Source organism: Colius striatus, chromosome 10 (assembly GCF_028858725.1).
Source record: "Colius striatus isolate bColStr4 chromosome 10, bColStr4.1.hap1, whole genome shotgun sequence".
NCBI classification, from domain to species: Eukaryota; Metazoa; Chordata; class Aves; order Coliiformes; family Coliidae; genus Colius; species Colius striatus.
The window spans coordinates 29,537,207-29,565,107 of record NC_084768.1 but is presented as its reverse complement, the minus strand read 5'-3'; the positions used below and the strand labels follow the sequence as shown (position 1 = coordinate 29,565,107).

The following is a 27,901-nucleotide window of genomic DNA, read 5'->3' as shown; positions in this document are numbered from 1 at the left end:
CTGGTATTCCCAGATAAGCACCAGGCAGAGTCAATGGTCTTGGGAGAGTAGGGAGGAATGTCACATAAGAGGTATCTGTCCCCAGAGCCTCTGCTTCTTGGCTTTTCTCATTTGATTTGGGGAGTTGAGCAGGTTGGAAAATGCTTGAGCTTGTCATGGGTCAAGGAGGTCTTTGTCTCACTCCATGATGATACTGGGTTATTTCAGTTCCCTAAGCTATGGAAATTTCTGCCCTACTTCAGTGGAATCTCTTCCATCCTTCTCCCAGGGCCATACACTGACTCCATATGAAGCACATTTTTGCTCTACTTTCATGCTTTGCTCTGGGTTAAGGGAGGGAGAGAGCAGCCTGCCTCCAGCTGCCACGCTGCAAAAGCAGCCATCCAGTTTAGATAGTTCGGGGAAGAACAGGCTTTTAGGTTAGGGGTTGGATGGAGAGGTAGGATGCAGAGAGAGACTGAGAAATCTCCATGTACTTGCTGCAGACATCAATGTGATTCAAACTGTGCAGAGGAAGGTGTGTTTTGCATTTATTTAGGTTGTACAATATACATGTAGAGATGAGGTGCTGGTGTGTCCCCACCACTAACTAGACTTAGCAGACATTGAAGCTGGAGCTCTGGTCACTGAACTGGGAGAGGCCCAGTCCAGCAGCCATGAGTGGATCCTGGTGGGTAAAAGCACCACGGTATGTTCGGTGCTGCAAATCACTGAGTCTGTCAAGTAGGAATGATGGCAAACTCCCCCAGTGCCCAGGCATGCTCAGCAGCTTATTGGGGTGACTTTGATGTGAGTCCTTTATAAAGGCTGGAATTCACACGTCAGGAAACGTCTCACACAGACACTGATAAGAGTTGGCGTTGCTGTTCTAAACCCTAATGCAGAAAATGTTAGAATTTATAGAAGTAGCTTTCTGGCTGATACAGTGCAGCAAATTTGGCTCAGTAAAGCTATCAGCTTTCTGTAGCCAAACTTATTAATGCCCGTCCCACAGAATCCCCTGTGCCTGGCTTAGCGATCCAGCGCTGCAAATCTCAAGGCACAAAATCTCTTTGGAGGCATTGCATATGGGCTGCTTGCCCATTTTCTTTCACAAAATCTAATCCTTTTTCTAGTTGTAGAAGGAAAAGTTTTGAGGGGGTAAATACTTCTGTTTTTTTAAAGAAGGCTCATATGTATATGTGTGTGCAGGACAGGCCTTGCACAAACACAAAGCTGTTTGTTGGAAATGGGGACAGTGAATTGTTTCTGTGTTTCCTTCCATATGATTGTTTTGCTGTAGGGAAGAAATATCCCTGCCAAGAAGGGTCTGCAGGATTAGACACCTGCTGAGTATCAGTTACTTTTAGAACATAATAGAGCTGATCAATTCAGTAGGGAGGAGGGATTCTTCACTGCTAATTATACAGGATGAGCAAAACTGGCTGGGTATGTTCCAGCATTAGGGAAAATAGGCTGCATGGTGTGTGAACTCTCAAAGGTCTTTGTAAGCAGACAAGCAGCAATGCTTGAGGTGTGAGAGTTCTCAGCACTCCCTTCACTGAGGAAACGTGCCACATCTTGTCCACAGCCCGTTCAGAACGGTACCAGCACCTGGATTCGGAGGAAGAGGAGGACACTAATGATGATGATCATGTGGAGATTCGGCAGTTTTCCTCGTGCTCACCGAGGTTCAGCAAGGTAGGAGCATGCTGGCTTGTCCTGAGAGAAAGCCTAGAGAGCAACACAGCTTCATTGCTTCATGTGGGGTAGATTTTAGTCATGCAGCTGAGGTTACATGGTGTTTAGTGTTCATTGAGGAAAGAGAAAACTGTATAGATTGTGTATTCTGTGATAGTTGGTGGCCTGTTAGAAGGTGAGTGCCAGTAAATTGGAGAATGAGATTTTATGTTTCTTAATCTATACAGTTTGATGTTTTTACTAATGACTTGGATGCTGGCACAGGGAGTATGCAGTGCTTATTTGCTTTGAACAGTGTCATTGTGAAAGGATCTTCCTGCAGGTCACAAATTAGGGTGAACATTTATTCTGACATTTTAGAATAATGGCCTAAAAATCACAGGGACTCCACACACTAAGACCACAGGTGAAGTTTACGACTCTGCCTGTTGTTCATTGTCTCAAACACAGCCTAAGGAACAAAAAGGCAAGGTGACAATTTCAAAGAGACGGATCTCAGCCTATAGTGCATGTTGCGTTAGATGTGCCCAATTATTGAAGCAAAAAGGCAGTTGCCATATTGAGGGAGCACAAATATTTTCTGCAAGGCAAATCAAATCATCCTTTCCATCTGCTGAGCAGTGGGAAGGCCACAGCTGGGGTACTCTGTCGTGTTCTGGGCAATGAGAGAGTCTGGAGGAAACCTATAAGAATAATCTGACACCTACAAAACATAAAACCTCATGTGTTTCCAAATATATAACTGCTAGAAGGAGGAGAACACTCTGGGTTTGCTGTTCTACCCAGAACTGATGTGAAATGATGGGAACAAAGGGATGTACAGGGTGGGTGGTAAGATAAAGTTTCCAGTGTTGAGCAATAAATGAACACAGGCATGGGCTGCCTGGGGAATCTGTAGAGTTTGCATCTCAGGAGGATTTTAAGAACAGGTTGGAGAAACATCAGTCAGGTGTTACAGGAGAGCTGGTTCTGCTTTGAGGTGGGGAGATGGGCAGGAAGCCCCGAGGAGATCCCTTCCTAGCCGTGTGGTCTGGGTTCAGGTCTGTGCAGGTTTCTTCTTCTTCCTCAGATGATCTGAAATGAAAGTTGGGATTCTGGATATTTCAAAGTAGTACAGTTCCACTGTTAGCTTGGATAGAATGAAAGTGTGAGGAGAGGAGAAGGGATGAAATGCTGTTTTGAGGTCAGCCTGCTCTCTGAATTGTGTTTCTCTCTTCTTAATGAGATAGGAGTAGGAATTTTACTTAGGGCCTCTCCTCTGAAAGCTAGTTCAATTTTTCATGAGAGTTCCTCCAGATTTCCGCTGTTGAAGTCAGTTTTGAAGCACTGGTTTGTTCTTCTTTGTCCTCAGCCAGGCTACAGCGGTTTAAGTAACAGTTACCATCAATTTTGTGAAGTTGCTCCTGATTTGCATCACCAAAAGTATGTTTCAAATTGGGCCTGAGGATTAGTTGAGGTCTTGAAAAAGTTCTCATGAGTACGTAAGGGTTTCTTTTTTCCCTGCCTTTTCTCACCATGAGTATTATTCATCTGTTAGACTGAAGCTTTTCTTTAGGGTTCAATGTTTTTGCCACAAAGAGAAAAAGTTCACTTTTAATGAATTTATTTTAAGACCTGGAAAATTATACAGCATTTGTAATGTGGGAGGCATAAAAGGCTCATTATAGTTTGAAATTCTTGTCTGACAATTCAGCCATATGATTTATTAATAGTTATCTTGTTGATGCTCTGAATTTTTAATAACATTATTTTCATTAATCTCTTCTTATGTAAATTAGGTCCACAGTCAAGTGTAGTTTTAAAAGGATGGATTTTTTTTTTTGCTTAATCATTTAATTATTTAAAGACGGCTGTAAAACCAAGAAAAGCACTTTCATTAAGCTGTCAGCATTATAGTAGATTCCTTGAGGAGGGCAGGACTTTTTTGTTCTGAAATAAGCTTGGGGCAATGCTGATAGACTGATGATAATGAAATGGGGTCATGAGCATGATGCCTATCACCGAATTGAATTTGTGCAGTAAGATTTCAAGATCCAGATGCCAGCCTTCAAGCCCCGTGGAGCCTGCTTTAGCAATATCTCCTCTTGCATTTGAGAGCCATCACAAAGAAAATTCAGGTGGTTTCAAGGAGGCTCAGTATTTCTGTGCTGTGCTGGGCTCTTTTCAGAGGAGAGGTGTTGGGTGCTGTTGTAGAAAGGTACATTTAAGGTTTCTGAAGCTTGCCTTTCTCCTTTCTTTCCCAGCACACTTTGAGCATGTCACATCTGTGCTGTCTTATTTAGTCAAAGGCCATTGCCAAGTTCACGCTTTCAGGGAGTATCTTCCATTTGCAGAAGAGATTATGCCCCTTGATCCAAAAAGGCCTCGTGGGTTCATTTCTTGGTACAGAAGGATCTTTTGCTATCTGCAGGTGTACAGCAGCATGGAACGTCTTTCCATCCACGAGGAGAGGAAGACTCCCCCACCCACTAAACGGAGTCTGAGCGAAGAAAAAGATGATCGACTGGACAGCCTCGGTGGCTTGAAGAGTCGAGACCGCAGCTGGGTGATTGGGTCTCCTGAAATGTAAGCTCTATAGAACTAGGTCTTCTGGTTTCTAATAGCATCTGAGAAAGACCAACCTCTGCTAAAACTTTCTACAGCCGGTGTTTAGGTCAGGAATGTTTTGTAATGAGGTATTTTCCCAGGTGAAGCCTGGAATAAGTAACTGAAAATGAATGTGTAGAAGTGATACGGTGGTTGAATGTATCCAGTCAAGTACTAAACTTGCAGCAAATACTTTAAATGAATTTGAAGGGATTCTGTCTTTACTTAAAGCTTCCACTTGTGGAAAGACTTAGTTACATCAGAGACGCACCAACAACTGTTTTTTCTTACACATCAGTGAATCCAGAGTCTGGTGTTGCCAGACTTTTACCATTTGTCAGAAATTAGAGAAGCCATTAGGAAAGTCCAAAGTTTCTAAAGCTCAGAATAGTGAACAAAAATAAGTTGTGTTCTAATAAAAAAATGTCAGCAAAGTGTGTAGAAATCAGAATGTGGATGCCCACCATGTTTCTAGCGTCACCGAAATAATTGTCATTGGGATCTCTCTCATTCTGTGTAACTCCTGTAAAGCTTTTACACTAAACTTCTGCATTAGGAAGATCATCAAACGTGATTGTGATCTAGTCTGGATGACTCTGTTTAAGAAAAACAGCATTTTTTTAGCTTACACTCTTCATTCATGCACACTTCATCTCGCATCAAACCTTTCTGGCTTCAGACTTTGAAAGGAAAAATTAATCTAATTCCATAAGGAGGGTGGATGTTGATTTGCATTTTTAACTGTTATTTTTGTAGTATTTAATATCATACTCATTGTACTGTCCTTTTCTTTGTTGTTATTCCTTCCTTTCTTAGAAGCTCAGCGGTGAAATCTAAACTCAGATGTCATTCCAAGCCTTTGCTGTTTTAAGTCCCAGTGATGTAGCTGGGGCTCTCCTTTCACCTTACATTGACATCAGCTGTGTGGGTTGGGGCTGTGTGCTATTTCATCCCCCTCAGTTTAAGGAAGGGTCTGTGTGTGGGTTTCCCTCTCAGATTACGCAAGCGCCTGTCCATGTCAGAATCGTCCCACACGGAGAGTGACTCCAGCCCGCCGCTGACCGTGCGCCGCCGCTGCTCGGGGCTGCTCGACATGCCCCGCTTTGCCATCTCCGCCGAGGAGGAGGGAGCTGTTCTCAAGAGGCCTCAGTCCGAAGGGATGCTCTTATCTGCTGTGCAGGCACGGGAGGGCCTGCCTGTGCCCATCCCAGAACAGCCTGTGGAGCAGGACCTGCAGCTGGAGGGTGATGCCGGGCCCCCCGCCCGCTCCACGGCCGTCAGCAGTGCCTCAACGCTGACAGGTACGTGCTGGGGGCCGTGCTGTCATGGTCCCCAAAAAACCCTTGGTAGCATTAACTCTGTAAAAGTGTCCCTTTGGATGCTGGGCGATGGGAATGTCTCGTCTCATGCTAAGTGCTTATTTGAGTGTAGCTTTGTGGATGTGTGCTGCTTGTCTTTGAGGTAACATCAGTGGTTTAATCTCTTCAGAATGATATCTTACACTTCAGTCCTGTCACTTCAGATTAAGGGCTTCTCATGCTTGAAACCCATATGATCTATGCCTACTTGCAACTCCTGGGTGCCTACCTGAGGCAGCTTTGTTTTAAGCATTAGCTGGAGGAGATCACTGCTATGTTGGAGCTGGAGAATATGAGTGTCAGCCATGGTAACAGATCCCTGCTTCCTATGGTTTTACTTATCCAAAATGTTTGGAGTACACATCTGAAATTTGCTGAGGGAATGGGGTTTGTGTCAGGGATGTGGTACTTACCCTAAGTTTTAGCCAAGTGGCAGGCTTAAAGAAACCCCACAGCCCAAGCTTAGTAGAGTGAGTCTTAGAAGTCACTGTTTGGCTTCTCAGAAGCTTTAACCATCCTGGGGCCATTCTTCAGTGCTGGAATGAGCTGGACCTTCCCTGCAGTGGTACCCTGGGCTGCTGTGGTGCAGGACTGGGTTCTGGGTTCTCCTGCCCCTTTCAGGGCACTGGGAAGGCAGAGGGTGAATCTGCCTGTTTCTGAGAACAGAGGAGGCCAGAGCTGGGAAGTGGTGGGAAATAGTAAAGATAAAATTTGAACCAATAGAAGAGAGCAGGGAAGTTGAATGGAAGGTTGGCGAGATAATGTTTGAGAAGGAAGGCATATTTAGGGGAAGAACTAGATTGTAGTGTTGAAGAACCAGGACTAAGTGGGTAAGAAAATAAGAAACAAGTTGCTGGGAGAAACTGCAAGCAAGCAGGCAAAGCAATTGTGTGGATGCATTGAGAATGGAAAGGAGAGGAAAGGGGTACTGAGCAGGGAGTCAAAGTGGCAGCAACACTGGACAAGGACAAGCTGAAGGGCACTCGGCAGATCTGATGATGGATTGATAGCAGAAGGTAGAAAAGCCTCAGAGAAAATTTGCCTCCAGACTAGGGTAAAGCCAAAGGTCCCCATGTCTCACTATTCCTCTTCTGCAATCCAGTCTGTGAAATTCCTTCAAAATGATCCCATTCCTCTCTGTGACTCACCCTCCCAGAAGCAGCCTGGTGCTGCCCTTGTGTGTTCCATCACCCCATGGGAAAAGCTGTAGGAGCTCCCACATAGTTAGGTGACACAGGTGCCATAGTGGAACCTTAGTTTCTCAGTTTCATATTAAAAGCCTAGAAACACTCTATTGTTCATCAGAAGACCATTGTCACATTGCACAGTAGAGTATCTGCAAGTTGAAACAGGCAAAACCAAAGCTTCCCAGGGCAGCCTGCTCCCCTGAGCCTTGGAATCAGAGTGGTGCTTAATCCAGTGCATAGGATTCGGGGAGACCATTGCTTCAGTGTCCCCAGCCTGCTACAAAGTGAAGTCAGAGGCAGGGGACTGCAAGGAAGGAACTGAATTCCTGACACTGTCTCAGAGTGCTTCTCTAATGTGTATCACAGCCTTTTGACACCCAGCCTCCAGAATCTGGGTTCCTTGTCATCTGGGAGCCTCATTTGAAACTCTGTGGCTGTTAAATGTCAAACATGCTTTTGGTGCCCAGGTCTATGGGAAAGGTGCTTTGAATTTTTATTTTCATGGTACTTCCTGCTTTGCTTAGTATGCAGAGCAGTGGTGCCTACTTAAATAACGATGATCAATGTTTTGTTCTGTCCTCATTGTTCAAAATGTGGCCCTTAGGCTTTATTTATTGCATGCTGCTTAAAATTTGCTTTTGAAGACAGAATGATTAATTTCCCTTGTGGACTTGCTGTGATGCTCACCACTTTCATTTCTAAGCACCTTGTAAATTCTAATTAATGTATTACCACAGTGTCCCTTTAAGGTATCAGATGGGGAACTGAGGCACTGAGCTTGGGTACAGCACCCTTAGCCTCCAGCACCTGCTGTCGTTACATGCCCAGTCTGATTTTCAAGATTAGTTTGCATTTTATGTGTAATTAGAGCAGGTTAAGTAAGACTAAATTGCAATGGTGCACAGAAGGGGGCAAATTAAGGTTGTCCCTGCAACCCACGTTGTTACTTCAGTATTCTCTTAAAGTGGATTATTTTAAAGTGCGACTCCAGTCGAACCCAGCTCTTCTATTCCAGGCAGTTTTAACTTCCAAGATTGACAGTTCTGGCTGGTTGTAAAAACGAAGCACTTTCCATAAACCTGTTTTCATCTGTGAATGATCCCATTGCAATGGGTTGCCTGCAGAACTGCACCACAGCTTTGGGATTGGTGTAACTGCGACTGAGCAACGTGATTTTTGTCAGTGAGCTTTTGCAACAGAACAGGAGCCACTAATTTTCTGTGTTCAGAATGACACCATTTCTGTAAATAAAAATTCAAGCCCTGGGGTTTCTTCTTAGGAAAATTTACTCTCGGACTTCATGTAAACATGACTTTGATTTAATGTATTTTGCCTGTAGGGGAATAGACTGTTAGGAATTCCCTGTGGTTCTAATCTGTTTTAATTTAAACTGTAGCTGGGAGCACTGCAGATTTCTCTGATCCACGAGCTCGCAGTAATAGCAATGAAGGCCCAGACTTTACCACTCCAAAAGCCATCAGCGATTTGGCAGTGCGGCGGGCGCGACACAGGTTGCTCTCTGGGGAATCAGGGGAGAAACGTACCTCAAGACCTGTCAATAAAGTGATTAAATCGGCATCAGCTACTGCCTTGTCTCTCCTGATTCCCTCAGGTAAGAAATGCCTCGGGTGAGGCATTGTCAGAATCTGCAAGCATTAAACAAAAGGTCTGCAGACAGATCCTCCCACTTCACTCTCCTGGAATAATGCCCTGGCTGGCAGGAGGGGAGAGATCTAACTTTTACAATGGGTTTAATATTTACTGCTCGGTAGGATAATGAATACTGCTTTGCCACAGACAGGAGCATTGTGTGTGTGGTCTGACTGCAGCTTCTGCAAATGGCAGCTGGGCCTTATTTTTTTTCCCTAGTTTTGTTTAAATTGGCTCCTAGCTGGTCTCTGTGCAGCAAGGAGGCAGAATGATTTTAACCCTCAAGGTACTAATGTTTGGGGTCACGTCCTAACCACAGTGCTGTTTGGAAACCGAATGCGTCTGGTGTGTTCATGCACTGGGAAGTTTCAGTAACGCTGGATAACTTGGTTGAGATGGAGTGTTCAAGGATTCGGTAGTGCAATTAACTCACAAAGTTAGAACAGCTTATCTTGTGGGCTTGGCTCTGTCTCCAAGCAGACAACTCGACAACTCCTAATGCCTGTTGGTAACTTGTAGTGAGCAACCCAACTGAGCTATGAGAGCGGTTCAGCAAGAGGCTCTCTGCACAAGGATGTTGTCCCTCTTTCCAGAGGATAAGACCCATGCTGTATTTCCAGGGCTGTTTCTGCCTAAATGGCAGCTGAGCCGTGCCCAGCCAACAGGCCCTGCTGCAGAGCAGTGCCTCTCTCAGCCCAGGGGCTGCAGGCAGGTATGCAACTGCTGCTTGGCACTGTCATGGTGACACACATTCCCTTTCTTGTGGTTTGGGTGTTAGTCAAACTACAGACTCCCTCCTGAAAATCTCCAAGATGTGTATTTAATCACCCAGCACAGGCTCCTCCAGAGCTGCTCTCATCTGCCAGGTAAATATGTGCTGGGCTATTTGGCAGGTCTTTTGTAATGGATTAGGGATTACCTTTTACAGCTGCATTTAATATTCCTGCTCTTTGTGTTTATTTGGCTGATGTTGACCAGCTTCACTTTAAAATGAGAGTTCTGCATTTGTTTTGGGTTTTTAAAAGTGGATGTTGTTCCACTAGAAAGCAGAGTCAGACAGTTTAGCTGATAGTCCAGCCTTCAGCTGTTTGCTTGGGAAACACACCCTAAAATACACTCGTGATGTTGGGTTTTAGTAGCAAAGTCTCTGCAGGAGCTACTCTTTTAAGGTTGAATACTTTTGCCCCCATGAATTTAAAATGATACCAAGATGTGGCAGTTGTCTGGGGTTGTTTTTTCTTATGTCAATACTAACCGATTTGGATTTATCTCAGCATCAACGTGTAACTTGTACTAAGACCTAGAGACTATCTGATCTTTTAGAGAAGGATAACACATCATAACCCTGAAATGGGCTGGTTCAGGATTGTGCCTAGAGCAAAAGCTTATGATGGGTTGTTAATCCCTGAAAGAGAAGTAGTAGCCACTGTGACCCAGGCATAGTCATAGGTGAGCAGTGCTGCTGTATTAAATACACACCTCCACGTGTGCTTTTTTGTATGAATTAGTTGAAGCTGCAGGCAAACCCAGCTCTGGTGAAGATCACCAGCATTAAGAGCCTTGGGAGAGATGGTTTCCTACCTTGTTCTCTAACACGGATTTTCTCTCTTTCGGAGCTTTCCTAATCTTTTTGCCCGCCTTTGTGTCATCACTGTAGATCACCACACGTGTTCTCCATTGGCCAGTCCAATGTCACCTCATTCTCTATCCTCCAACCCATCTTCGAGGGACTCCTCACCCAGCCGCGACTTTTCTCCTGCTGTCGCAAACCTGAAACCACCAATCATCATCCATCGGGCCGGCAAGAAGTACGGCTTCACCCTCCGCGCCATTCGCGTCTACATGGGGGACAGTGACATCTACACTGTGCATCACATGGTCTGGGTATGTCTCTGCTTTGCTCAAAAGAGCACCCTCGGGGCCAGAGAGGCATTTAAGCAGCCTGGTGGGATTTTAGCTTTAAGTGTTGTGTTTTGCCACCCTGTTTACTCCTTCTTCAGACACAAAGTTATTTATTTGGGGGGATGGGGGGGGGGAACCCTTATAAATAAATGAATAAATAAATGGCAGCACCTGTAGCAGTTCTCAAGCCCATCACAGAACCACAGCAACCTTTCTTTCCTTCTTTCTTCCCTGGTTACATGAATCCACCGTCTTTCACCCGCAGCACATACTGTAAAGCATGTTTCTGTGTGCGTACCCTCATTCTCTGCACTGGGGTTGTTGCATGAGGGCCAGTGGTAGCTAATTGATTCAGACCTGTGTTGGTGATGATAGGCTTCTTCTGATCAGCTTGCTGGGATTTTCCAGGCAGTCGCCTGGAATTGATGACAAGCCTTGAAGCATCACTGCTGCTATGCTGATTATCTAGGGATTTAGTTCTTGGCTTAATTTTGTGCTGTGCTAAAAGGTCTGGTTTCCATGTCTATATCTCTTCCTTCCCATTACTTCTGGTACTTGATCTCTACATTCCTTTTTTGTTAACCTATGTGACTTCCAGGAACGATTTGTCCCCCGAAGCCGAGTTGTTTGAATTGTGTAATTAAGGGAGAATGGAGCCAGGGTAAAGGTGGTTCATTCTTTTCCTTGTATCTCTGTTCATTACACAGTTTGGACTTCATATGCTTTGGGCATTATTCAACACTCATTTTTACCTAGAAAAATAGTCTGAAGCTGCATTTTTCCCTTTGCCCCTCTCTGCTTTCCTGGAAAAATGCTGAGCTTACCAAGACACTGATTTGTAGTCTGTCCTGGCTGGAGGGAGAGTTGCAGCATTGTGAGCCATGTCTGCCTCCTCACTGCCTTACCTTTCTGAACGGTGGTGGGGAAAGGCAACGTGTTCACGAGGGAGAAGATCTGAGGTTAGATATGCTCATAAAGGACAGAAAGGACAGCAAAAAAGAAACTCTGTTTGGGATGAGATGCAATACAGGCACCCTAAAAATGTGGCACAGAGGCTTATTTGAAAGTCTGTCGGCCTCCTTGGGTCCCAGCATGTACATGGAAGGAGGCTGGATTTGGGATGGCAAAGAAAATGAAAAAGGATTGAATGCTTGTCTGGAAATCAAGAGTATCTAGTTAACATTCCCAAGTGCTGAAAAACGTTGGAAGTGTGTTAAGCCTTTTGCTTCAGGAGGAGCTGGTCTCTTGATCAGCTTAACCATCCTGGCTGGCTGCCTTGAATGGGGAGCAGACTGGCAGGATGCTGGGGGAGGAGTGGAAGAGCACAGATTTGTGTGCTTGGCTGTGCCAGTCAGTGGTTTCTTTCACCCTCCTTTGAAGCAGCTGGTGCTGGCTGCAGCAAGAGATGAGATGGATGGGCTTTGAGTCTGGTCTGGCCAACAATCTTGTACATTCCCTCTTCTCAAATCAGTCATCCCCTCTCGTTGGCAGCACGTGGAGGAAGGTGGTCCAGCCAACGAAGCGGGTCTGCGTGAAGGGGATCTGATAACCCACGTCAACGGGGAGCCCGTCCACGGGTTGGTGCACACAGAAGTGGTGGAGCTGATCCTGAAGGTAGGGACTTGGCACACTTGCATTTGGCACTCTTGGCACTCTTACATAGCATGAGCTAGCTTGTATAAAACGCCCTAGGTGTCTAACTGGCATTGTCTGAAATACAAGTAGGTACCCAGCACCTGGGCCTTGTTTTGCAAAAGCTCCTTCCTGCAGCTTGATCCCTAAATCTTGAAGATTTCTGCATGTAATTTAAGCTGAACTCAGATACTTTCTGTGAGAAATGAGGAGCTGTCAGATACGTTTTTAGCAGCAGCAGAGACAAAGGTTAATAAGATTTAAGTACACCTTTCCTCAAACTTCACCTTGTCAAACAGATACCTTACCATTTTTCCAAATTACTCTTATTTTTTGCCTTTAGGCTGTGCTAATGTTATTAGCTTCTAATCAAGGATTATTCCTAGTGGTATTTAAAAGGAGCTTTGTAACGGTTGGTCTTAAAATTATCCGGTTAAATCACTTGCGTTTCGATACCTCCTGTGAGCTGAATCCATTTATGGAAATAAAACTCCAAGTTTTGGATCTTTCCAAGAGACAGGAGTCTTTGGGACTGCAAATACAGGAGCAATCAGGATTATTGTGGGTTTTTTTTTTTAAGGTGAGTGAGATAAACCATGTTCTGTGGCACAGATTCATCACGATAGCTGCCTGAAATGCTCCCATCTGCTGTCAGTCAGAGCACTGGGAATAGGATTGGTGACAGAATATCACTTTGTTCACGTTTCCAAGTATTACAAGTATTAAATTGAGGCAGTTGGGCCCTCAATGGGAGAGGTCAGATGCTGTGTTCTGTCTGTTCTGGGAAGCTTTACCTGCCAGCTGGGGTCTGAGCTAATAATTTGTGAAAGCCTGACTAAAGAGGGCTCTCTTTCAGCAATTCCTTAATAAGTGATAGGTGGAAATGCAAAGGGGGAAATGGAGTTTGACAAAGGATTACAAAATGGCAGGCAGCAATAAACTAGCAGCCTACCTGCTTAGCCTGCAGATCTGCTTCAAATAGACACACTTTAAGCAGTGTCTCTGCATCATGTTTCTATCAGAGTGGAAATAAAGTGTCCATCTCCACCACACCGTTTGAGAACACATCCATCAAAGTCGGTCCAGCTCGAAAAGCCAGCTACAAATCCAAGATGGCTCGGAGGAACAAGAAGAGCAAAACTAAGGATGGTCAGGAAAGGTTTGTTTTCATCTTTCTCTGTGGACATAATGTAAGAGAGATGTTGTCAAATCAATTTGCAGATAATGTATATCAGCAGGTATGTCCTTCGGTTCTTTTCCCTTTTGTTTTAACTGTGCCATAAAAGTGACTGAGATATGTCAATAAAGGTAGATAAATCATTTGGGCATGTGAACTAAAACTTATAAATGCTCTTCCACAGTAAGAAGAAGAGTTCTTTATTGAGGAAGATCACTAAACAAGCATCCCTGCTTCACACCAGCCGGAGTTTATCTTCTCTAAACCGCTCTCTGTCTTCTGGAGAAAGTGTGCCTGGCTCTCCAACTCACAACCTCTCTCCTCGCTCACCAACGCAGAGTTACAGATCCACCCCTGAGTCTGTACACTCAGGTAAAAACAAAACAAAACCCCTTTGAAAATCCATACAAGCAGGAAAAAAAAACCCCAAACCTGAGAAAAGATTTTTGCTTATTGATTAACTTTTGAAGTACAACACACAGCAGCAGGTAGTAGATCTGCTTGTGAAGTGAAATGGCAGCTGTGATGTTAATTACCTTACTGATGCATGTATTCTCATCCATTGATTCATTTAAAAATGAAAATCCATACATCCTTCTAAGGATGCATTTGCTGTGCTAGAGCATCCTTCCACTGTGATGCAGATGTGTATTGTCAGCTGCAATGTTTTTGTAGCAGTTTGACACATTCCCCATATTAGTTCAGAGAAAAGGAATCCAAACAACGTGGCAAAGTCATATTTGAAAATTGAATCAGCTGATGGGATAAAGAGGTCTGCAACTTGAGAACAGCAACTAAACACATAGTTTATCCCTTTGGAGGGCTTTTTTTTTTCAGAAAAAAATGTTCTGATAGCAGTTTCTTACTGTATTCTGGTGTTGCATGACAATGATGTGAGTTTGCCATCAGCAGCCACGCAATGTGACATTGTGACATTGCCACAGTGGTAACGGGGCATTTTCTTGTGACTGTGTATGTCTTATTTTCAGTAGCTTATTTTAATGACCAAATATGGATTCATCTTCTTATTCTGTTCTTTTTCCTTCTCTTTTAAGTTGGTGGCAATTCTTCTCAGAGCAGCTCTCCCAGTTCCAGCGTTCCCAATTCTCCAGCCAGCTCTGGACACATCCGCCCCAGCTCTCTGCATGGCCTAGCACCCAAGCTCCAGAGGCAGTACAGATCTCCAAGGCGTAAATCTGCAGGGAACATCCCCCTGTCCCCGTTAGCTCACACTCCCTCACCAACCCCTCAGTCCACGTCGCCGCAGCGCTCCCCGTCTCCTTTGCCAGGACATTCAGTCGGCAGCTCCAGTATTATTCAGTCTTTTCCAGTCAAACTACACTCCTCTCCACCTCTGGTGAGACAAATTTCTCGCCCCAAAAGCGCTGAGCCTCCCAGGTCTCCTTTGCTAAAGAGAGTGCAGTCGGCTGAGAAGCTGGCTGCCTCGCTGTCCTCCTCTGAGAAAAAGCTGACTTCCTCCCGTAAGCACAGCTTGGATATCTCTCACTCCGAGTTCAAGAAGGAGATGCTGCAGAGGGATCCCAGTCTCCAGAGCTTACAGGAATCTGCCAATGAAACAACAGGTGGCAAACTTGGGCTGGCAGAGAAAGGGCTGCTGCAGAAGCCTGGCTCACGGAAGCTGGGTGCCATTCGACAGGACAGGGTGGAGAGGAGGGAGTCTCTGCAAAAGCAAGAGGCCATCAGAGAAGTAGATTCTTCAGAAGATGAAACGGATGATGGTTCAGAAGACAGTCAGGATGGGAGAAGACTGGACAAGCCCCCTGACAGTGGAGACCAAGGCTCAGATTCTTTTAACGAGGATAGTAAGTTTTCATCAAAATTGGAAAGCAAGGATAGTATTGAAGATGATGCTTTTCTACCTGAAGATCCGAAAGGTACAGAGGATTTGCAGAAGGGAAATAATCAACAAGCCAAGCTTGTGGCAGAGCCATTGCAAAGTGCTGTGCACCCTTCCCCATCAGAGGTCCTCCCAAGGACTTCTCCAGAAAAGTTAGCTAGTTCAGAAAAGCCATTCCTAAGATCGGAAACAACTGCAAAGGAACATAAATTGCCAGAAAATCAAAGTTTTGAGTGTTTTGGTCCAAAAGACAAGTCTTCTGAAGCAATCAAAGACCTAGGGAGAACTCCTAGTACTCAAAAACCAGTAGATCACACAGCACACGTACAGTGCCCGTCTATCAAACTCCTGGAACTTGAAGAAGGTGACTCTTCAGGGGCCCTGTGTGGGAAACTTGACCTGAAAGACCCTCTGCTAACAGAAAGCAGTCAGAAAAAGCAGGATTCCAAACCTCTGCTGGCACTTTCTTCGTGGAGCACGGCGAGCACTCCTGTCTCGGCGAGCCCCGCAGAGCGCGGTGGGAAGGACCACAAGGATCTCCGGCCTGTGGAGCAGCACAGCACCTCGCTTCTGCCTCCTGGAAACACGAGCGAAACGTCCCCAAAAAGTCCTGGTACTGAAAAACAACCCAGCTCATCGCAGGCAGAGAGTGCTTCCCCCGCTAGCAAAGCGAGCCCGGTGGGTCCCCCGACGCCCGCGCTCCTCGTCCCTGGTGCTATCGAAAGAGCTCTCTCTGTGTCTCAGTTAGTGCCGCTAGCTCAGAGCGTGTTGGGCCCCTTGAAGCTCAGTATGTCTGGCTCTGGAGAGGTGGAAAAGAGGAAGGAATCCCCCCATTTGGGTGCCTCCTGTAAAGAAGAGAAAGATTCGAAGCAAAAAAAGCAGGAAACTTCACAAGCGGGAGCGTGTCAAGAGAAAGCCAAGCTCTCTGGCACAGACGGTCTGACCACCAGGAGCAGGTCCTGCACAGAGTCCTTAAGCTCAGCAAAGCCCTGGGAGGCAACGTGTCCCACGGTGGCAAAAAAGGAGGCAACTTTTTGCAGTGCTAAAGCACCTGAAGTGTTGGGAGGCAGCTGCAAAATCACTCCATCGAAAGAGCTGTCTCACGCTCTTGGACAAGCAGCCCCGAGAGCCTCTCCTCTGCCAGATGGCAGCGTGAGGCCCTGTAAGGAAGGGACTCTGGTTCAAGCGAAAAGCAAAGAGATTGGAAGTCAGTTAAAAATACAAGACTTTCCCCTGTCACACGATGGTGCTGTAAAGAAAACATAGCAGCATCCCTGGTACACGTGGACTGGAGCATTCTGCATTCAAAACAGAGACTGCATGTTTGAATTTTGTAATATACACTAATATAAAATAGAACTTGTGTACATCTATTTTTGGGAGGGTTTTTTTCATACTGTTTTTTGTGTTTTTTCATCCTTGCTATTCTATTTTTGTACACAGTAATGCTTGCTGTTTGAGGTCTCTTTAGAACAGCGTATCTTTGAAGCAGGGCTTAAGAAACAGTTTGTTGGTCTCTATTGTTTGGGTTTTTTTGTTCCTTTTCCTTCCAGGTCTTTTTATGTTGCCTGAGTTGAGGGCCTCTTGTGCTCTTCCCTCTGACCCTGTGTTTATTAGATCCCCAAAATTCTGAGTACAGAAACAAGGCAGCTTAGTTTAAAATCTCTGCTTTTCAACCTTCTCTTCGAAACGCCACCGAAAGTCACAAATTTCAAGTTATTTGCTTTGGATTTACAATCTGGTGTCCTTTGAGAAGGAGAAGAAAACGTTCTCTTGTCTGCAAGTTCTTCTGGAACTGCAAACCCTCTTGGTAAAGCCTCTTCATCACTGTGTGCATTCCCAGTCCTGCACGTGTCCTTGGAGGACGCAGAGGAGAGGGACTCTGCTGGAGGGGTCGGGCAGAGAGCTGTCCTTATCTTTCTTTAAACCAAATGGAAAGTACTTTTCAACGGAACAATCAGAAAGGGAAACCTCCAATCTGTAAGCTGAGGGTGGTTTTTTGGGGGGGGATTGTTTTTACTTATCCTTTATGGGACACATGGCAACTTTTCCCTCTGTTTGTAAAATTTTAATGATGTTTTATCTTCCTTTCTCTGGCTTGAATTCCTAACGTGCCCTGCCTCAGAATAAATGGCCCCAGGAGAACACTGCCTTGTAGGTTGATTTTAAAGTAGAGAAATTTGTAGTTGTGTGTTCTCCGGTGAGGCAAAGTTATGTCAATGATAAACGACCTTTGGAGACTTTTCCTTCTCTTGGTTAGTCTAAATAGGTAGGGATTTGAAGGTGTCCCTTAACATTTCTGAACTGGGGGTCAGGAAACTTGCCAAGTTTTCTGAATCTGCCCATTTTAAAGACAACAACCAAAAAAAGAGAACCCAACTAGAAGAGTTCTGACTCCTCGAGTTCTGTGGACAAGCTGCAAGCAGACTTCAAAACACATGTGATATTTTAAGGTTTCAGCTTCGCTAGCGAGATCATTTCCACTGCTGAGGTCACTTTCCATTAACAAATTACTCTTTGCTCTTAGGTTTAGACATCGCTTTGCTTTGAGCACAACCGACTCTGGATCCCGGTGCTCTTTGCTGAGGGGTAGATCGATAACAATACACCAATAAATGTGTCGAGTGGTGATACCTATAGCACTGTAAGCCATTTCTTCATCCAATTAGAGGTTCCTCTCAATGAACACTCCCGTCATTTGTCCCAGATTGTGCTCAGCTTTTATCCTAGTCTTGTCTGAGTGTACCTCCCTGCGATCACCCGCCAGCTCCGGTGTTTCCTGCGCACCGGCCGCCTCTGTTAGAAGCAGAATGACTGTGCAACAGTATTTCCAGCTAAAACTCTCTTGGTCTGATTCCATTCCACAGCTGACGCCTTCTGCATTGTCTTGGCTCTTTCTGAGCTTGAAGTTTTGCTTCCCTTTCCCCTAAATGCGAGTACATTTGAGGTTTTTTAAATATAGGAATATATTTCCTCCATCTCTTTCAACTCGATTTCAGCTCAAGCCACAAATCACAGAAACCTCTGGAATCTCACCTCACTCCTCTCTGACGTGTTCCCCCTCTTTACATACTTGATTTTTGGCTACTTGGATTTCATTTCTGGACCAAGTTTTTGGTTTGGTTTGAGTTTTTGTTGTTGTTGTTGTTGTTGTTTTGGGGTGGTTCTTTTTTTAACACGTTTCCATGAGTGTTGACTCCGTGTGTCTGTGTGAACATGTGTGGTGGTGTTAATACACTAACCAAAGCCTCAACGCTCCCTGGTAACACGGTGATAAATCTTCCTGTGAGGGTATTGACAGCAGATCCTGCTGTGCTCTCTTTGCTCTTTTTTTTTGTCCTGGAATTCATAGACTACTTGTATGATTTGCAGTTATAAAGCGTGGTATTTCCTTCCACTGCCTCTTCGGGGCCCTGGGTGTCTCCAGCCTCTCAGAGCACTCTTGTTGATGAAGCATCATTCTGTGTGGATTTGGAGCAATAGCAAGTAAGGAACAGGCTTGGCAGGATCTGGTACTTGTCTGGCTGCTTTTCTCCCCCCTCTCCTGTTGGTGGGTTGATCTACTCAAAGATTGCTGAGGAACAAGGTGCCATTGGCAGCATGTGATAAAAATGGACAGGAATAGTGAAAAATTGATTCAGCATCCTGAGTCTGGTAATTACAAAGACAAGCCTTGAGCTTATCTCCTGAGAGCACCTAATCCTGGTGAGATGGAAGTCTCTGTATCAGTGAGGTAGTGAACCCAGAGCTGTGTGACGGTAAGGGACCAACCCAGCTCTTCTCTGGGTGGCAGGTCCTCATTTCCATCTCTTTATGGTGACACAGCTTCTGTGATTTTGCTCCTGGCGCATCCATGAAGGGCTCTGTGCTGAAAAATGCTGAGGGGAAAGCTAACCCCTTCTCTTAGGAGAGAGGGATGGGTCATCTGGCTCATCTCACACAGGGATGGGACCCTCTGAAGGTACGAGCTGTGTTAGCTACTGTCTCCCTCCCTTTGCAGCCCCAAGTTCCGGTGCTGAGTTGCACAGTTATCCTTTCTTACATGTAAGAATTGGAGTGAAAAACCTCGCTGCTCTTACCTGAATTGTGCAAAGAAGAGGTGAGGTTTGCATTTCATCACCTGTTTTGTAGCCATGGTGTAGAATATCCTCTGCTCCTGGTCAGTCCTGCAATTTCCTTCACAGTGCCAGGTGCCCCATCACCACGGTTCCACCTTCTTTCCCATTTATCTGGTGCACCTTGGCAAAAAGATTAGGCAAAAAGACTTAGAAAATGCTGGTAATAAACCAGGTAGATACACCAAGGCTTATTCCTTGCTTTGCTAAGAATTACTTAAATCCCTTCTCAAACTCAAACGAGGTCTTGGGGAGGAAGATGTGTGTGAAGAGTGCGAGTGTGTTCCCCAGCGCAGGGTCGGACCCACAGTGTCTGGTGAGCCCAGGGCTCAGCCTGCACAGATAACCCCCCTCAGACAGCCAGGAGACAGAGGTCCCGTGAGTTTGAACGAACCCTGAATGTAACCATCCAAACACACTGCTTCCCTGCTTCCCTGCCCTGTTCCCTTCTGTCCCTTGGATCTGTCCCCTGCTCGGCGTCAACGCCGCCTCCAGCCTCTGCAGCTCCTCCCTGCTCCTACCTCGCGCCTCGGTTCAGTGTTATTTTCCCCTTTGTCTCTTACTGTTGCAAACTAAGAGAAACGGATGGTATTTATTGTAAATATTAGCCTTTAGCATCCTAACGGCCACTCCTGGGTCCGAATGTCAGAGGCCTTTGGCTGCTAAGATACTGCAGAGCGCTTGGGGGAGGGGTGGGAGTGAGCAGGGGGTTTGGTTTTGCCACACTTTGCATTAAGGTGTGATTTGGAGTATTTTAATAGTTTAATTTGGAGGGGTTTTTTTTGTTGTTGTCGTCGTCGTTTTTCTTCTGAGGAAGGGAGGATCAAAGTCTTTCTCTGGTTTTTCTCTTACTGGATGTGAAGGATCATTCTGTACTTCTAGTAGAAGCTATGACAGAAGTGTGTGTTTACGTCGTGTTGGATTCCCATATCCAGGTGGCCGTGGGAGCAGCTCTGAGCTGGGCTCTGCCGAGGCCGTGTGTCACTCAGCACTTAGCTAGATAAGAGAAAGTGTGGAATTTCTGTGTTTTTAGAAACTTGAACAATTTGCCACATAATAGCGGTGCAATAATTTTTATTCCCGTTGTACCTGCATGTCGGTGTTCAAATCCTCCTCCGAAATAAACCGTTTTCTTTGTTTTGGTTTGGTTTGTTTCTTAAACATCAACTCAAACCCGTGTGTGTGTCTCTTGTTTGGTGTCCCCTTGCTCTCCCCCTGTGCTGGGGGGGGTGGCTGTGCTTTCAACTGGCTCCTTGTTAGGGCAGAAAACAGCCTACAGAAAAATCTATTGGGGATTTTCTGCTCCATAGATGATAGATGTAGGGGGAAGCCAAAGCTTTGCTCTCTGAATCTCAACCCAGAACGTACAATCCTTCACTGTGAGTTGTTGAATCATAGAATCACAGAGTGGTAGGGGTTGGAAGGGACCCTTAGAGATCATCTAGTCCAGCCTTTCTGCTAAAGCAGGTCCACCCTGAAGTACATGGTGTCCTGTCGCCCCTTTGTGCACCCAGTTATTTAGGCTTGTCTTCATAATATACCACCCAAAAACGTTTCCAGAAACAGCCCTTTGCTTTTAACATTCGCAGGTATGAGCACTCTCCACACGGAAAAGCTTTCAGGGGCTTATTCCTGTCCTTGGAAGTAGAGCTGGGGCGACGCTCGTGTCTGGGGAGATTAGACTCAGCCTCCTTCGCCGCCGAGGATGCTCAAAATATCCCGTGTCTCCGTGCCGCAGAGAAGCCGCGGCGCGGGTCCGTCCGGGGGCGGTTGGCAGCGGATCTGCCCGCAGCCCCTGCCCGCAGCCCCTGCCCGCAGCCTCTCCCCGCAGCCCCTGCCCGCAGCCTCTCCCCGCAGCCTCTGCCCGCAGCCCCTGCCCGCAGCCCCTGCCCGCAGCCTCTCCCCGCAGCCTCTCCCCGCAGCCCCTGCCCGCAGCCTCTCCCCGCAGCCTCTGCCCGCAGCCTCTCCCCGCAGCCCCTGCCCGCAGCCCCTGCCCGCAGCCTCTCCCCGCAGCCCCTGCCCGCAGCCTCTCCCCGCAGCCCCTGCCCGCAGCCCCTGCCCGCAGCCTCTCCCGCAGCCCCTGCCCGCAGCCCCTGCCCGCAGCCCCTGCCCGCAGCCTCTCCCCGCAGCCCCTGCCCGCAGCCCCTGCCCGCAGCCCCTCCCCGCAGCCTCTCCCCGCAGCCCCTGCCCGCAGCCTCTCCCCGCAGCCCCTGCCCGCAGCCCCTGCCCGCAGCCCCTGCCCGCAGCCCCTCCCCGCAGCCTCTCCCCGCAGCCCCTGCCCGCAGCCTCTGCCCGCAGCCCCTGCCCGCAGCCCCTGCCCGCAGCCTCTCCCCGCAGCCCCTGCCCGCAGCCCCTGCCCGCAGCCCCTGCCCGCAGCCTCTGCCCGCAGCCCCTGCCCGCGCCGCCCGGCGTCATCGCTGCCGCACGGGGCTCGGCTCGGCTCGGCACGGCACGATGAAAGGACGCTGCTCCAGCTGCAGTGCTGGACAAAACGGCCCTTTTCTGACACGGCGAAGCTCGCAGCTCCCCCGGCTGCTGCACAGAGCATCACCCTCCATCGGGGGCATCGCTTTGGTCCTGCTCCGTGGGGACAAGCAGAGACGTGGCAACGAGAGCGTTTCAAATCACATCTTCACGCGAATATCCTTTTTTCCCCCCCCCTTCTCTTTTTTAAAGGCTTACTAGCTGGAATTTAATCAGGGTTAAGTTTAAAATCTGCAGCTCTCCTGTAGAGAGGTTCCTCAGTCAGAAATGAATTGCTCTTAGTCCAATTTATTCTTGCAGAGGATTAAGCCACAGCAAAGGGCCATTTTCCCCCTGAATGACCACACGCACGTGGGCAGCTCCGTGTGCTTCGCTCTCCACTGACGCTGGCACCGAGACGGGGCTCCTTCCCCCGGGGTCAGAGGGTGGGAGCAGAGCCCAGCAGCAGCTTACCTGGAATTCCTGGAGGATGGGAACTTGGGGGGAAGCTGGTGCAATCTGAGGGGGTCAGCCCGCTGCTGTTAGCCAGCCCTGAGTGGAGGCTGCAGCTGGAATCGCTGTCAGAGGCACAAAAGGGCGACTCCTGGCCTCATCCAAAGCTGGCGTGGGCAGCAGCAGTGCTGGCTGTGAGGGGGGTATTGGGGCTGCTTATCTCTGCAAGCCTTTTCCCTCTTTTATTGAGGCCTTTCCATCATGATAATAGTAATAATAATTACTATTATAGCATACCAAATGGGAGGGCTGGGTGAAGTTCTGCCCTGAGGGAGCCCTGTAGCAGGTGGGGCTGGATGAGGGGCATGTACCTGAGGTCAGGAGGGTTTGGGCTGTCCCTGTGAACTGTGCAATGCACCAGTGAGCTTACAGCTCTGACCTCACATGGGTTTAGGTGGGATCAGACTGTCCCAGGCTCTTTCCTCACAGCCAGGCTGGCAGAAGAGCAACATGAGGTGTGATTTCGGACCCCAGCCCAGGTGCTGGGTGCAGCTAAGAGGAGAACTGGGTTGCAGAGTGCTGATTTCTCCTTGCTTTGTAGGGAGGCTACAGGGCCCAATGCCCTAGGGCTAGGGGAGAGCCTGTGGGGCTGGCAGTGGGAGCGTGAGGCCGGCATGTGGCTGTGCCCCTGGCAGTTGGTGGCCCACGGTCCCTCTGACACAGTGGGGAGCAGGGCCAGGTCAGCGTGTGCTTTTGCCTGGAGTCACATGTGTCACCCTGGGACTCATCCCTGCAGTTGTGGTGCTAATTGCTGAGAGTATTTGCTGTGACTGATTGCTCCTCAGTCTGTCCTGCTGCCTGTCCTCGGGGAAGTGAGGGTCCCCTTCACTGAGATGGTCCATCTGGGGCTTTCCCAGTTGCAGGGGACAAAGTGAGAGGTTTTAGTGTGGCAGAAGGTTGCTGCAAGTCCTGAGGGTGACAGCAAGGAATGGGACTTGAGAGGGAACCTGGGGCCTCTCATGTGCTGTCACCCTAAATGTCACCTCCTGCTCCCAGCATGGAGCTGAGACATGCACTGAGTGTGGGGTGACGTGCCCATGGCCCCACAGAGTTTAACCCTGCATGTCTGGCTCTTCCCTGAGCAGCCTCATAGCCCCTGATGCTGGGAGCCCTCGGGGCTGGCCCACAGCTACCCCCCTCTCCCCGACCTCCATCCCGTGCCAGTGGGCTTTATATTTTAAACGCTGATTAGGGCTGACCTCATATTTCAGAGCTTACTTCATAGTCGCTAATGAGGGATTAGGAATGTTAAGCTAATTAGCAATCAGCAAACGAGGGCTCAGTCGGTCTTCTCAGCCTGACATGCTGTCAATGAACGAGTTATTTGATTATTATTGTAAACCTGCTCAAACAGGCTGGCTAATTCTGATGGGCAGCGGGGAACCGGGGCAAGCTGCAGCCCGGGCAACGACAGCCCGTGGCACTGCACGGGCTGCTCTCGGGCTCCAGGGTGCAGGGCACCTGCAGTCAAGCGGTTTAAAGAAAGAATCCATTTGGTGGGGTTTCCCTGTTAAAATGCATTGAGTGATAGTTTGAGCTGTCCAGCCTTGCTGCTCTGGGTGAGGCTTTACTTGACAGGCTTCCCTAAGGAGGAATTTGGCCACCCCCTGGATGCTGCTCAGCTCCACACTGGCCAGGAATCCCATTGCAGCATCTAGGCTTGGAGCTGGGAATGAGCCATAGGGTCATATTAGCTTAGCTCATGGCAGAAGTTGCAGCTGCATTTTGGGGTGCTGCCCCATAACAGATCCCACCCCCAGCCTCATCCAGGACTGATGCTGTGGGGACTGATGCTGGTGCACTTGCTGCTCGCACCGGGGAAAAAGAAATGAACAGAGGGAAGCTGAGAGTCTGGAGGGGACATGGGGAAGTCCTGTGTGTGCAGGCTCAGCGAGAGCTGCTGCAGGCTGCAGTCCTGCCTGGATGCCTGCCTTGCCCCTAAAACACCCTCCTGCACAACCTCGGGTGTGCTGCTGGGAAGCCTCCCCTGAGGTCAGCCAGAGCAGCTTGGCTTTCAGCTGGATTTCAGCTCCCAGGGCCCTTAATTATCCTGTTCTTTTGATTGACTTCCTCACCTTCTGCTCCAGCAGGGAAGCAAGGCAGCCAGGAGGTGTGGGAGGGTAAGCTTAGCAGTGACTCGATCAACAGTTCACATTGGAAAGGCTCCAAACCCCAAAATATCAAATCCCAGAGTACTTGCAGGAATTAGCAAAGGGGGAATGATGGGGACTAAGTAGGTGCTGTGGCCCAGGAGGGCACAAGGGCTTGGGGGGTGTTGGGCTCTATCCCAGCTTCTCTTGCTTCACTGTTTTTCATGTATTTAAACCCCAGTGAAGCCCAGCTCCACACCTGACAATGGTGCCAAAGGGAAGGGCTGGGGATGAGTGGCATTGCTGCCAGGCCTCTGAGAATGAGGGAGCTGCCTCTGCCCTGGATATGGCAACACTTTGTGCTGAGTGATGCCTAAAAGGGCTGTTTTCAACCCTGGATATGGGAGTCATGGCAGTGTGAAAGGCTTGTGGATGGATCCATGGCAGGGACTGGGTGAGTATGCTCCTGTTCCTCCCTGAAACCTACTTTTCTGCCTTTCTAGGGTAAAAAATGAAGCATCTTCCTCCTTTGTAGATATTGGGGAAAGAGATTCCGTTCCCATAGGGGCCAGGACAGCGGGTAGCAGCTGGATATGAACCCATCCTGCCCCAAACCCATGCCCTTCCCCGTGTGCCACCCCGGCGTGGCAGCCTGGGAGCTAAAAATAAGCGTAAGGCAGGGGATAACCGAGTGCCTAAATATATCCCTGCTGTAATTAGCACCAGGCGACTGCCTCGCAGTCACGTCCGTCTGCTCGCTAATCCCACTGAGCCGGGCCCGCGTCACAGGGCTGCCCCAGCAGCTCCCCTGAGCCCTGCCCACGGGAGCATCCTCACCACTGTGGCCCTAATCCAGCCTCAGTGGGATGCCAGGGACTGCCCCAGAGTGTCGGTCCCTCCGTGTCCCTCCTGCCTTTCCCCTCTCTGGTCTGAATAAGTGTTTCCTGCAGACGTGTGTGCAGGCGCGCCCCAAATTCAGAGCAATTTGGCCCATCCTGCCCCAATTTCTGCTCCCTGGGATGCTCCAGACCTCCAGGGATACTCCAGCCAGGGGTAGGTGAAGCTGCAGGAGTGGCTTACCCTGACAGGGTCTGTGTACAGCCCAAGGGATGAACACTAGAGACTTTCTGGCCTGACTCTGCACCCATGGGTAGAGGAGGATGCTGCTCCTTTGAGGTCTGTTTGCTGGATGGGGCATTTGCTGCTCAGGGAGAAGGGGATGAGCCTCAAATAGTGTCAGAAGAGGGAAGGGCTTTGGGGATGGGGCTGAGGATGCTCAGGGACTGACCAGTGTCCTTGCACACAGCCAGCAACACATTCCAGAGGCACATGGGCCTTGCCGCAGTGTTTTTTTGGCAGCTGGGCTGCAAGATGGTCCCATCCAAAGGCAACATCCGTCAGAAGGCAGCTGGTGGGGCTGAGAGGAGGAGGAGGAGGAGGAGGAGGAAGAGAAGGGGTGGTTTTATTTCCTTGGCACCATCTCACAGGGCAGTGGTGGCCTCGCAGGTCTGACTCCATTTCTCCACGTCTCCTCCCATCCCTGCACTGGAGGCTGTCAGCAGTGAAGGCACGTTTCCTGCTGCCTAAAAATATTTGGGATGTGGGCAGCAGGGAGGGGAGGCTCCATCTATCTGCCCTGCTTTAGGGGAGTGCTGTGCACCCCACGCCATGTGAGTGTATGGACTGTTTGGCTTTCCCACCCTGAGCGAGTCTGGCATTTATCAGACAGGTTCAGAAACCAACTTCTAGGCCAAAGATGATGCTGATGACACCTGTGCCTGCAGTAAGCCCCAGGAGGTGGGATTTCCCTCCCTCAGGAAGAGCTCTTGGGTGCAAAGGAAGGGTGCTGTGTCCTCAGAGGGGCCACATGTTGTAGCATTGCACCCAAAATCCCTCCCAAAAGGGCAGCTGAAGCCTCGTTCTGCATGGAGGGGGCAGTGAAGGGGCCGTGCATCACCTGCACCTTGCTCCTAGCAAGAGATTTCCTTCCCAGAGCAGCAAAGAAGTTTCTCCCACAAATTATAAGCACAAAATATATGTTTTGAAGTAGGAAGAGAAAAAAACCTAAAAGCAACACAGAGAAGGAAAGGGAAAAAAAACCCCAACCCAAGAACCCGCCCCGTGCCCGGGATCAAAGCTTGGTGCCGTTTGGAAGCCCTCGCACAGAAATATTCCCTGGTTTCTTTGAGCAAGCTGCTGCTGTGAAAGGTCCCTTTGTTCCTGGGACCTCGGCCTCACATTTGCCCCTGTGGACTTCAGTCCTGTGCCCCATGGCCACGCCAGCTGTGCCGGGGCAGGTGCCGGGGCCCGTGGGGCCGGGCGGCTCTGAGGGCGGCAGCGCTTTGATGGGCGCAGAGGAGCGGAGCGAGGAGCTGCTGCTGCTCCTCTCCCCACCCAGCCACCCCCGCTGTGGGCAGCTATAAAACACCCAGAGCTATTTATTCCATGAGTGATGTGCGGCCAAGTGCCCTTATGTTCCTGCTCACCCCCTCTTCTGCCCCAGTTCCTGTCCTCTCCCTCACATCTTCCCAAACTTCAGGCCAAAGTGACACATTTCTGTAGTATGTATTTTCTTTATGTACTTTTAGATATTTTTATATATACTTTTTTTTTAACAAACCCTTTTTGTGCTGTCCTGGCCTCTTTCAGAAGCTCCATCACTCCATGAAACTGGAATTTCCCTTCAACATCTGCTTCTGGGTACAGGGGCTGTGCAGGATTGGGAACAACCCAAGTTTGGCCAAGTCCCCCTTACAGAGGTAAGGAGAAGTGAAGTCCTGTCCCACATCCTCCAGTTCCTGTATCCTCCATGCCTCAGATCTCTTGGGTCCCAAATCCTCATGTCCCACAGCCTCCTGTATCCACATCCCCTTGAACCTACATCCCTATGTCCCCTTAGATATGAATCCCCAAGTGTCACATCCCCAAGCTCCCCTACTGTCCTGGCTCCACATCCCTGAGTGCCATAGCCCCAAGCTCCCCCATCCCCCTGACCCCACATCCCTGAGTGCCATACCCCCAACTCCCCCATTCCTCTGTCCCCACATCCCTGAGTGCCATACCCCCAACTCCCCTATCCCTCTGACCCCACATCCCTGAGTGCCATACCCCCAACTCCCCTATCCCTCTGACCCCACATCCCTGAGTGCCATACCCCCAACTCCCCTATCCCTCTGACCCCACATCCCTGAGTGCCATACCCCCAAGCTCCCTCATCCCCCTGACCCCACATCCCTGAGTGCCATAGCCCCAACTCCCCTATCCCTCTGCCCACATCCCTGAGTGCCATAGCCCCAAGCTCCCCCATCCCCCTGACCCCACATCCCTGAGTGCCATACCCCCAACTCCCCTATCCCTCTGCCCACATCCCTGAGTGCCATACCCCCAACTCCCCCATCCCCCTGACCCCACATCCCTGAGTGCCATACCCCCAACTCCCCTCTCCCTCTGCCCACATCCCTGAGTGCCATACCCCCAACTCCCCTCTCCCTCTGCCCACATCCCTGAGTGCCATACCCCCAACTCCCCTCTCCCTCTGCCCACATCCCTGAGTGCCATACCCCCAACTCCCCTCTCCCTCTGCCCACATCCCTGAGTGCCATACCCCCAACTCCCCTCTCCCTCTGCCCACATCCCTGAGTGCCATAGCCCCAAGCTCCCCTATCCCTCTGCCCACATCCCTGAGTGCCA

General features: G+C 48.8%; 2 protein-coding genes across 12 annotated transcripts in view; one reads left to right on the top strand and one right to left on the bottom strand.

Annotated features, from left to right (window-relative positions):
- MAST2 (microtubule associated serine/threonine kinase 2) overlaps positions 1–20,284 on the top strand; it is a 190,336-nt gene extending 170,052 nt beyond the window's left edge. For 10 of the 11 annotated variants that reach the window (XM_062003288.1, XM_062003286.1, XM_062003282.1 and 7 more), the window contains 9 exons: positions 1,571–1,680; positions 4,091–4,245; positions 5,263–5,567; positions 8,208–8,423; positions 10,119–10,345; positions 11,855–11,977; positions 13,018–13,154; positions 13,357–13,544; positions 14,228–20,284. In XM_062003288.1, coding sequence (XP_061859272.1) covers positions 1,571–1,680; positions 4,091–4,245; positions 5,263–5,567; positions 8,208–8,423; positions 10,119–10,345; positions 11,855–11,977; positions 13,018–13,154; positions 13,357–13,544; positions 14,228–16,296 — 3,530 coding nt within the window. In that variant the 3' untranslated portion in view covers positions 16,297–20,284. The remainder of the gene's footprint in view (positions 1–1,570; positions 1,681–4,090; positions 4,246–5,262; positions 5,568–8,207; positions 8,424–10,118; positions 10,346–11,854; positions 11,978–13,017; positions 13,155–13,356; positions 13,545–14,227) is intronic. The other variant, XM_062003287.1, reaches the window with a different exon arrangement.
- PRDX1 (peroxiredoxin 1) overlaps positions 1–27,901 on the bottom strand; it is a 354,386-nt gene that overhangs the window by 301,300 nt on the left and 25,185 nt on the right. The gene's annotated exons all lie outside the window — the stretch shown is intronic.